Source organism: Oratosquilla oratoria, chromosome 1 (genome assembly GCF_046742065.1).
Source record: "Oratosquilla oratoria isolate Oo_2021 chromosome 1, ASM4674206v1, whole genome shotgun sequence".
Lineage (NCBI taxonomy): Eukaryota > Metazoa > Arthropoda > Malacostraca > Stomatopoda > Squillidae > Oratosquilla > Oratosquilla oratoria.
This window is the reverse complement of record NC_134777.1, coordinates 133,623,123-133,635,433: the sequence shown is the minus strand read 5'-3', so window position 1 is coordinate 133,635,433 and position 12,311 is coordinate 133,623,123. Positions and strand designations below refer to the sequence as shown.

Here is a 12,311-nt window from a genome sequence, read left to right as displayed (position 1 = left end):
ATCTCAGTGAGACACACCACAACACCCTTCAAATCATACAAAACAAAGCCCTAAAAACAATTACAGGCTGCACAAATACAACACCTACAGACCATTTACACCATGAAACAAAAGTCCTCAAAGTCAAGGACCACCTCGACATGAGAGGCACACAAACACTTGCTGCAGCCACCACAAACACATCACACCCGCTACACTACATAGCAGAACACCCACACACACCAAGAAACATTAAAACAACACCCAAAGACCTTTATTACGCACAGATACTCTCTTCTCTTCCTCCACAACCACCAAATACCAGCCTCCGGAAACATATTCATAATCATATCACTCACCGCTCCATTAACCACTTCAATATTAACACACTGAAAGACAACACACTGCTGCATGCCAGACCCCCTGATATCCACCCTTCTGAATCCTCTCTCCCACGAAAGGACAGAGTCCACTTGGCCAGACTGCGATGCGGTCACCACCCAGCACTTCTAAGCTACCAGAAGAGGCTGGACGACCGTGTTGTGAACAGCTGCCCAGGATGTAACACTTCACCCCATACCATACAACACATAATGGAAGACTGCATTATACACAATCATGCACGCAAACAACACAACATACACTCTATAAAGGATTTGTGGGAAAACCCAGTTTCGGCTGTGGCCTTCCTTGGGGAGACGGGACTGCTCGGACAGACAGTCTAGGGAACGACAACAACAACAACAACTCATCACACCACATATTCCCCTTGCTGAATCACAACATGGTTTTATGCCATTACACTCCACAAACTCTCTTCTGATAAACCTCATGCAAAATTTTTTTGATGACATCAATTCAGATAGGCCCCATCACAGAACACTTCTTATAATATTAGACATTAGTAAAGCTTTTGATGCTATCCCCCGCTTTAAACTAACAAACAAAATATATAACACAGACATGCACAATAACAACAAAAGATGGCTGGCCAATTATCTGGCAGGTAGAAATGCTTATGTGTCATATAATGGCCAATCATCGCACATCAGAAACATTAAGAATGGAGTACCACAGGGCTCTGTTCTATCCCCTACACTCTTTAATCTATGCATGCATGATATACCCACACCAGACATCTCAGAAATACAAATCTCTTCCTACACAGATGACATAACAGTCATATGTATATATTGTAACACAGACAAAGCCATAGAAATAATACAGCCATACCTTGATACACTCAACACATGGTTCATTACAGACTCAAAATAGCCCTAGCCAAATCTACAGCGACACTTCTCACCAACTGGACAAAAGAACACAAATACATTCCTCAACTCTATATCAATAACACTCTAATACTACACAAACTCATTCCAAAATTTTTTGGTGTAATATACAACACATCACAAACATAAAAAATAAATGCACACCTAGACTCAATGCACTTAATCAATCACTGGAACAACATTTGGACAAAAGAAACTAATACTACAATATACAAACAATGCATACACTCAGGGATATTATGCAAGTCCAGCATGGGCACCTAATCTCAATGAGACACACCTCAACACCCTTCAGACCATACAAAACAAAGCATGAAAAACAATTAAAGGCTGCACATATACAACACCTACAGACCACCTATACTATGAAACAAAAGTTCTCAAAGTCAAAGATCACCTTGACATGAGAGGCACACAAACACTTGCTACAGCCACCACAAACACAGCACACTCACTACACTACATAGCAGAGCACCCACCAAGAAATATAAAATAAAACACCCAAATATCTATATCACACAAAAATACTATCTTCTCTTCCTCCAAAACCAGCAAATACCAGCCTCTGGAAGCATATTCATAATCACATCGCTCACTGCTCCATGAACACACTAAAAGACAACACATTGCTGCATGCCAGACCCCCTGATATCCATCCCTCTGAATCCTCTCTCCCACGAAAGGACAGAGTCCACCTGGCCAGACTGTGATGCGGCCTCTACCCAGCCCTTCTAAGCTACCAGAAGAGACTGGATGACAGCATTGCAGACAACTGCCCAGGATATAACACTTCACCCCATACTATTCAACACATTATGGAAGACTGCATTATACACAATCATGCATGCAAACAACACAACATAACTCCATAAAAGATTTGTGGGAAAACTCCGTTTCGGCTGTGGCATTCCTTGGGGAGACGGGACTGCTTGGACAGACACTCTAGGGAACAACAACAACACATGCCAGACTCTGAATCTAGTGTTATCACTACCTTAAATGTTACAATACGCGCTCTTGGATCTCTAATGGTGGGTGAGGAATGAAGGTATGTGGAAGTAATCACAGTAAGTGGGAAATGCTGCTCTTCATCTTCTTTGGTTTCTAAACCCTCAGGCCACGGAGTACAAAACTCTGAAATTTTAAGTGTTCATTTTCACTTACAAGGATAGGACAAACCTGGAATTTTTATAGAACAAATATTTGAAATATGCACAATAATATAACACATATCTCATCTGAAATATATACTGTAAGTTTCATAATTTCATCAAGAATGCTATGCAAAATAACATACTTTTTAAGGCTTTGCACTGTTGTTCAATGACTGGTGGTGTCAAATGCAAAAAATTGGGAATTTTCATGAGTTCTGCATTGCCCCATTTGTCTGGAACAGCCTGGTTCTTTGCTGGGTAGCCTTGGCGCACTGGAAGTGGGACTGTGGCAGGTTGAAAGGTTCTTGCTGTAGGCCAGACATTCCCCCAGTTCTGATCAATTTTTTGTCTTTTGTAGCTGCAATACAAGCCCAACAATTAATACATGCATACATATACCAAAATGCCCTTTCTCCCTTATAAAGGAAAGGGTGGCTCAGTTGAAGTACACAGCCACCCTTCACCCACCCCAAACCTATCCTTGTGCTTGTATTACTGTTTTGGTGATGGTACCTTATCCTGAGTTACACCTACTGTTTCACAGGAGGGTGGGTGGATGGGATGTTAATTTTGAGATGTATATATATATATATATATATATATATATATATATATATATATATATATATTTTTTTTTTTTACAGCTCTTCAGATTTTGCTATGCTATTAGCAGTATTTCTTTATATTTGGCAGGTCATTTTTTTGTTTGTTTGTTGTTTAATAGATAAGTGATGTTTCTATTTAATTACTTTAGATGTTCATTCTCATCCTGTCAAATTGTATTTCTTTTCCTAAATTACAGGGTATTCCTCTTTTTCTTTAAGGAGGCCATCTCCTGTGTAGTTGGATTTTTTTTTAAGCCCTGGCAATGTGTTTCTTACTTGTCTTCTGGATAGTAGTTACTATTTTGTTAACTACTTTATCCAGGAAGAGGTAATGGTATCTTCCAAAGTATTCTCTTTCTCTATATCTTCTGAGTATTTTTGCCCATTTGCTTTTTCATTAGGTGTCATTCATACGAGTAGGTTGGGTTAATTTCTATGGTTAGATTAACATACATCAGAAAGTGCCATGTGTAAGGAAGGAGGGAGGGATAGAGGAAGCCACTTGAATGTGTAATGTTCTCATAGGGTCTTTGCCATAATTTGTCATAGCAGCTGGATGATGTGTTCTGTGTGTGGCAGTGATACTCTCATCTTATCTATTTATGAATATAGTTGACACTATTTATGGCAGCATGCTTGAATTATGTTAAAGGGTGTACAACAAATGTTACAAGTACTGTTCCTCTGGTTGGCCATTCTGTTGTAGTTTTATATCTTATTCATGTTCTACAAATTGATCAAGTTTTGTAGATTTTTCTTTTTATATCTAGAAATTTGACTTGTAAGCCAAAATTTATGGTAATACAATATTGTAGTATACTATACTTATGTATTATACCGTAGAATAATATACCTATGTTACAAATTTCTCACCTTGGGGGAAGAATTTTGTTGGTCACCTTCTTCTTTACAGATTGTGTTCGCCTCTTCTGTGCACCAAAATCCAGTGTACGGAATTGTTCATCTGCAAAGATTTTTTTGTCCCAAATTTATTTTCACAAGTAATGGCAATAAGTACGATCCTTGAAAGAACAAACACATATTTCAAAACTTCTATCTTCAAAAATGATTGTTCACACTTTCATTAGGTACACTAAACTAATGTACTGAGTACTCTCAAATTTCAAGGTGAAAAAGATGCAATATGAAAATTCTTCTCAATACAATATTGTCACAGGTAAATAATAATAGTGCTACTATCTAACTTCTAAAATAACATATGACATGCCTTCTTCACATCTCCACCATCATTTATGAGGATAACCATTCTGGGTGACAAAAGGGGAGTGATTTGATTTGATTTGATTTATTTCAGTATAAAATAATTCTACAAGCAACTCAAGCCAATATTCAGTACAAATTAATTAATTAACAAATATAAATAATATATATTAAGTCACAGGTAAGAATATATTTTATACTAGGGATAACTCAAACAATAAAAGTTGATTGGACTAGAATACTAAATGTGTATAATTGCTATGACTGCTATACAAGTAAGCATCTACGAGAAATTTCCTACAAGATACTTAGAATGACATATAATTTCTAACTGTTTGGATTGATACATCAAGCCTGTTCTATAGAAGTAAAGCTGTGAATTTGAAGGAACTTCTGCCCAAAACAGGCCTAAAATGAGGGAATACAACAGAGGCATCACTGGATCATGTGCTGTGAGTGTACAGAGCGTACATGGACTACATTATGTTTAAGATATTTGGGAATACATCCTGTGACCAAAGAAAAATTTTCACAAAAACTATTAATTTATGGAAGATTTTCATCTAAGAAAAATTTATGTAAATGACATGGTGAGTTGATCTTGAATACAAAAATGACAAGGTATATAGTAGACTGTTGTAGAAATAATACCAAATAAAATTGTTGGCATTCTGTGGGTTCTTCTTTATCAATGTGAAAAATGCATCACATAAACATCAAATGATTAAATGACAATCAAATAAAATTATGGGATATGAAATGTGCCTCAAGACTATTTAATATTTACCTAATACACTTAAAAGAGGCTATGGTAATTAAACCATTAAAAAAATCATACATACATATACCAAGAATTTTTCCCCCTTACAAGGGAGGTAGTCAAAAAGAAAAAGGCATAAAATTATTCCCACTCATTCCATCCCTAAATACATTCCACTCCCCTCCACCCTCCCTCTTATCTTAGCACCTCCTAGATGACGGGTCATCCCTGCACCCTGTCCACTGCCCTGGGTCAGAGGCAGTGTCGCAAGGCACAGCACATCCACAGCAAGGCCACTTCATTAAATCGGTGACCCCCCTCTCCATCCCCCCCCCCCCCCAATGCAGAAAAGGAGAAGACGGGGAGAAATCCCTTCGGGCTGCGTCAAATTTTGCTCACATATACTACCTCACCCCCCATCCCTCCACCCATTCCACCACCATGCATCACATCATTCACATGCAACCATTCTCCATTCACCCCTGTCTTCTGTCCTCTCCCATCCTTCCTCAACAGACATTCCCCTCTTCCGTAAAGCCCCCTTCACCCCATCCATCCACCTCATCCTAGGACGCCCCCTCATGTTCACTCCCTCCACATCTGCCTTCCATACCTCTTTTACTAGTCTTTCTTCACTCATTCTTTCCATGTGTCCAAACCATCCTAATATTCTTTCATCAACCCTATTTCCCAACTCCCTTTCCACCCCTGTTCTCCTCCTCACCTCATTTCTCACTCTATCCAGCCTAGTAACCCCTATCATACTTCTCAGACACCTCATCTCAAATACATTCAACTCTTTCTCTCTTCCTCTCCTATGTTCCATGTTTCTGCCCCATACAGTTCTGTTGGCACAATCACCCCTTCATACAGTCTCCTCTTAGCATCCATTCCCAAATGTCTATTCCTCATTACACTTTTTAATCCACCAAGGCATTTGCTCGCTTCTCTCAATCTACATTCTACCTCCACCTCCACTCCACCTTTTCCTGCCACGTTTGCACACAAGTATCTAAAACTATCCACTTCCTCCAGTCGCTCTCCCTTAACCTCTTTACTCTGGGGCACATCGCACGTCTGGTAGCATTAGCTGCCCGACGTGCGATGTTGCGTCATAATAATCGCATTATAAAAAATAAAGTCAGTGCTCAATCGTTCCTTCTCTTTCACCCGTGAATTTTGATAACCATAGAAAATATGATGAAGCCAGTTTAGAGAGAATGGAGGTTACGTAGGTACGACTACAATAAATATAATCAAGACGCCGACGTCGGCATCATCGCGTACCCACTTGCTCCCCATGACGCCTAAGTAGGCGTCACCGTATGGAAGTGGTTAATGCTCACTTCCAGTCTGTTGCCACTTTCACCCCTTGTACATCTCATCACCTTACTTTTACCCAGATTTATCTTCAGCTTTCTTCTTTCACACACTACCAAACTCTGTCACCAACTTCCTCAATCCCTCCCCTGATCCTGCCACAAGCGCAGTGTCGTCAGCAAACAACAGCTGGCTCACCTCTCACTTTTCTCCATTTTCTTTAACCATCTCCAATCCCTGACCCACCACCCTTGCATTTACCTCTCGCACTACCCCATCCATGTATAAGTTGAACAGCCAGGGAGACATAATGCATCCTTGATGCGGTCCCACCTTTACCTTGAACCACTCACTCTCTCCATTTCTAATCCTGACACATGCTAGACTACTACTCTCGTAAAAACTCTTGACAGCTCCTAGAAGCTTTCCTCCTATCCCGTATATCAGCAAAACCTCCCACAGTGCCTTCCTGTCTACCCTGTCATAAGCCTTTTCCAGATCCATAAAAGCCCAGAAAAACATCCTTCCCCTTTCCTATAGCTTTCTCACATATCTGTCTTACCACAAAAATTTGATCTACACAACCTCTACCCGTCCTAAATCCACACTGTTCCTCACCAATTACTCCCTCTCTTAATCCTCTCAATCAAGATCCTCCCATAAGCCTTCCCAACTACACTTAACAAGCTAATCCCTCTGAAACTACTACACTGACACTTGTCCCCTTTTCCCTTGTAAAGTGGAACTATATATATAAAAAAAATTATATATATAGAAAAAACTATACTGTATATATAAAAAAAAATTCTCATTGTAGTAGCTATGACAGAGAAATGTAGGTAAAATTCTATAATCACACAAGTGTGTTATTTTAGTTGTGCACACCTACGCGATATAGCATTAGAAAATTGAATATAAATTTTGTAAATTATAATACATGATTTTGGTATGCAATTTTTTGGCAGAAATAAATAACAAAACACCCTGCTACAAGCAAATCTATTAACGAATGAAGCTGCTAGGATACGGTACAGATGCCATGCAGTTGTCTATCCAGTCCAGTCACTGTCAGTTAGACGATGGCTTTCATGTTGTGGACCGAGTGTTCTCCAACTCCAGGTGATGTTAATAAGTGCTATTATAAAGATAATAGGGTTTCTTTGGACTTTATGAGAGAACACAGGGTTCTGCCACTGTCTGTTAATTGCCCAAGCTACGAAAATAATCAGGCCATCAGCATCCGTGATGATGAACTGAGTGAACTTTAGAATTTGAGGTACCAAATGACTAAATATAGGTTAGGTTAGGTTAGAATACAATGAATTTATCATCCTTCCATTTCTTCGACCTTGGCATCTATCAAAACAAATATGGCGTATCATTCAATCCCCACGACTTCATTCGTTAGTAAATTGGTTTTAGCAACTTTTGTTATTAATTTCCACCAAGAAAATTGCACATTACTTTGATGTATTATAATTTACAAAATTAATAATTAATTTTCTATTGCTATATCACATAGGTGTGCACAACTAAAAATTTACCCATGCGAACATGGATATTTAACATGAAACTTACATTGTCCAATAGCTCCTGACATAACCTTAACATTTCATACAAAATAAAGATATTTCAAATGGAAAAAAGAAAAGCGAAATATGTGTTTGCGTGATACTGGAATAGAACCAAATTGTAGAATATATATTTTGGTGAAATTCCAGATATTGAATGGATGCTTAATGTGAAACTTGTATGTACTGCTTCTAATCACTTAACGTTACAAATGCAATGAATGGATTAAACGAAGTACTGGAGTCTACTCCACTCACTATGACAGATATTATAATGTGTGGTGATTTCAACTTCCCCTTTATATGTTGGCCAGAAGGTAGAACCTGCAGGGGCACTCTCCAAGACCAACCCCAAGCCAAACTCCTTCTTGAGACTGCTGACAAATTGTTTCTTAACCAACAAATAATGAAGCCAACAAGACAAAGTAACATTCCTGACCTCTACTTTACCAATAATGATGATTCAGTCAGCAACTACAGGATGGAGAAAACAATCACCTCTGACCACGACATAATGTTAGTAAACAACATACAGGAGGAAGAGGACACCTCAGGAATGCATGACTCCACCAGAAATGTCTCCTTTTGCCAGCTTCAACTTTTTCAGTGAAAAGGCAGACTGGGTGCAAATGCAGTGGAAGCTTAAGAAAGTAGACTGGAACCTGGTACTACAGGAACCTGATCCTAATACCAAGTTAAACATACTGATGAGGGCATTGCTGGAGATGTGTACTATCTATGTGCCAAGAAAAAATAAGAGAAAAGAAAACAGATGCACTATCCCACACAACAGAAAAATCCTTATGAGAAAACGTACCAACCTCAACAATAAACTAAGGCCGGCCATACACTATCATGTACACCTGACAGGTATGCCTGAACAGTCACGCCTGTCAGGTATACCTGATAGTGTATGGCGGGAAAAATGTAATTTTCGCAGGAAAATAAATTTTTCCCTGATACAAACCTGAGGTACTCCTTACCCAAGGATTACTTCGCGTAAGCCAAAGTTTCTACCACTAACACTGTGTGTTGTTTGAAAAACACCTCACTCCGTGGGTCTGGGCAACCATTATCCTCGGTAAGGGGCCCTCCTGGGGCAAGGGGGGACCCTCCCTTCCCCCACAAGCATAGGCCGCTAAAGCACCATTGTCTGAGCCAGGTATGAAAATAATCACGAGGTTTGACAGGCCAGGTAGAAGGAACTATTAGAGGGGTGGCTGAGGAGGGCCATTAGAGGTAAGGAGTACCTCAGGTTTGTATCAGGGAAAAATTAATTTTCGCAGTACATTTGTTCCGAAGAATACAAACTCTTCGGTACTCCTTACCCAAGGAGACTCGGACTTAGGAGGGAAGGAAGTAGTTATCTAGCCTGGGAAACCTCCGTAAGGAAAAAAAAAAAAAAAAAATTGTGTGCTAAGACCTACGTTGACCAGACCCTTATACATTCCCCTAAACTGTGAAGGGCACCTAGTTCCGTTCCCAGGAATGGAGACAGACAGGGCTTGAATTGATTCCCTTGGAATGCTTGAGAGCCCTCAGTGCGGGAAGGGAATGTAGGAGTATGAGAAGGACTTTGGATAGGTATCACGGTGGTTGCCGAACCAGAACCTAGATGAGGTTTCAGGGTTGGCTGTGTGCCATTCAGGCGACCTGACAACTGATGAAAATTTGATCAGTTGTCAGGTCACCTGAGATAATAAGGAGAGAAAGTACAACTCATCTTCTCGAGAATCCATGGCATACCTGACAGGCGTAACTTTTCAGGCGTACCTGTCAGGTGTACATGATAGTGTATGGCCGGCATAAGAAAAAGCAACAATGACACCCAAAAGCTTTCAATCATTACAAAAATAGCTGACTTTGCACAAAAAATTAAACACTCACATGAGAACCAGAGAACTGAGGAGAACCAAGCTATAGAAAATATAAAGCACAATCCCAAATTCTTCTACAGTTACTGCAAAAAATTCTTGGAAGACCAAATCACAGATTGGACCCCTAGTAACCGACCAAGGAACTACAACAGATGACCCCCAAGAAACCTGCCAGATGCTGGTGCACCAGTACAACAGTGTGTTTAGCATACCAAAGATGCAAGCAGAAATCCATGACCCTGCGACATTTTTCAATGAAGAGACAATCAACCAAACCAACTTACCTACCTTCAAGTCACAGTTGAGGACATCATAAAGGCAATAAAGGCAATAAAGGACGGTATTCCAGCGATCCTACTTCTAAAATGCAGTGAGGTCTTAGCAGTCCCAATCCTTATGTTGTGGCATTCTTCCCTGGACAAAGGTATGATCCCTGCACTACTGAAACAAGCCATAATAAGTCCAATATATAAAGGAGGAGACAGGACTTTGCCGAAGAATTATCATCCAGTTGCCCTCACGTCCCACATAATCAAAGTAATTGAGAAATGCATACGGGAAAAATTGTTTGCATACTTTGAAGAGAATAACCTTATAAAAAAAGCCAGCATGGTTTTAGAAAAGGTCAGTCCTGTCTCTCAAACCTATTGCCACATTACGACTGGCTGCTAAGGAACCTGTCAGAGGAGAAGAATGCTGATGTAGTATTTCTAGACTTTGCCAAAGCTTTCGACAAGGTAGACCATGGAGTCCTACTTCACAAAGCAAGGGACCTAGGAATCACAGGCAAGCTAGGAATATGGCTTCACAACTTCCTGACAGACCGTACCCTAACAGTCACAGTTGATGGCCAAAAGTCCAGCAAAACCAAAGTATTAAGTAGAGCACCAAAGGCTCTGTCCTTGGCCCCCTCCTATTCTTAATCCATATGAATGACATAAATATGAGAGTGGACTTAACCCTCCTGTCTTTTGCCGACGACACCCACATCAGTTGCGCAGTGCTGGAGAGTGAAGATGTATGCCATCTACAAGACGACCTTGATATGGTCTATGCTTGGGCTAATGATTGTAATATGCAGTGCAACGAAGAAGTTTGAGGCCATGAGATATGGTACCAAGAAATTAAAGACAATACCGAACTGTACACAGAAAGAGGAATGACAATCACACCCAAAGCACATGTAAAATGTCTGGGTATATATCTAGGGGATGATGCCACTTTCCAGCACCACATCATGGAGACCGTGAAAAGGGCACAGGGGATGGCCAGCTGGGTATTACAGACTTTCTCCTCAAGAGAGACAGAGGTAATGCTAACCCTTTGGAAGGCACTAATCCAACCTATCATGTACTACTGTAGCCAACTTTGGTCTCCACATAAACAAGGAGACGTCCAGAGGTTTGAGGCTGTCCAACAAAATTACACCAGGCATATTAGAGGGATGAAGGATCTCAATTATTGGGATCACTTGAAAACACTGGGTCTCTACTCCCAACAAAGGAGAGAAAGGTATAGGGTCATCTACACATGGAAAATCCTGGAGGGCCTTGTTCCTGACCCCATGCCCTCAACAATCAAGCCATACTACAGTGTAAGTAGCTAGGTCAACATGAAGATGGAATTCCTTATATTTGAGCTGAAGTAGTTCTCATAGGATGCAGAAAGTCGCTATGAGTACAATGAAATTTTAATTATCAATCTAGCTGTCCTAGTTCCCGAGATATTGCATTTTGAAGGGTATTAAATCGGGCCTATTTTGTCCCAGGAAATCGGGCCAAAACGTGCGGTCTCACTTATCGCCGACCAAACCCAAACAATGACTGTTTTTACTCAAATGGACAATTTTATATAAAAAATTAGCATATGGTTGCATTATTTAACCTATTTTCTTTACAATGTATGATTTCCATGTAATTTGATCAAAGAGAAGTTACGTTTTATCCTCGGCAAAATTACCAACCACAGCTACGAATACCGTCCGACTCGCTAATAACCGACCAAACCCGAACAGGAAAGGTTTTTGCTGAAATGCATGATTTTATATAAAAAATTAGCATATGGTTACATTATTTGATCTATTTTCTTTACAATGTGTGATTTCCATGTAATTTGACCAAAGAGAAGTTACGTTTTTATCTTCTGCAAAATTACCAACCACAACTACGAATACCGTCCAACTCGCTACTAGCCGACCAAACCCGAACAAGAACAGTTTTTGCTGAAATGCACAATTTTATATAAAAAATTAGCATATGGTTGCATTATTTGACCTATTTTCTTTATAATGTGTGATTTCCATGTAATTTGATCAAAGAGAAGTTATTTTTATCCTCTGCAAAATTACTGACCACAGCTACGAATACTGTCCGACTTGCTAATAGCCGACCAAACCCGAACAAGGATGGTTTTTGCTGAAATGCACGATTTTATATAAAAAATTAGCATACAGTTGCATTATTTGACCTATTTTCTTTAAAATGTGTGATTTTCATGTAATTTGATCAAAGAGAAATTACGTTTTTATCCTCA

At 39.7% G+C, this 12,311-nt stretch overlaps 1 protein-coding gene across 2 annotated transcripts in view; it reads right to left on the bottom strand.

The window, feature by feature from the left end:
- The window catches only part of mRpS35 (mitochondrial ribosomal protein S35), a 28,807-nt gene that overhangs the window by 12,061 nt on the left and 4,435 nt on the right, over positions 1-12,311 (bottom strand). For both annotated transcript variants that reach the window (XM_076188407.1, XM_076188398.1), the window contains exons 2-4: positions 3,904-3,994; positions 2,569-2,783; positions 2,266-2,405 (exon numbers count right to left, since the gene is read on the bottom strand). In XM_076188407.1, coding sequence (XP_076044522.1) covers positions 2,266-2,405; positions 2,569-2,783; positions 3,904-3,994 — 446 coding nt within the window. The remainder of the gene's footprint in view (positions 1-2,265; positions 2,406-2,568; positions 2,784-3,903; positions 3,995-12,311) is intronic.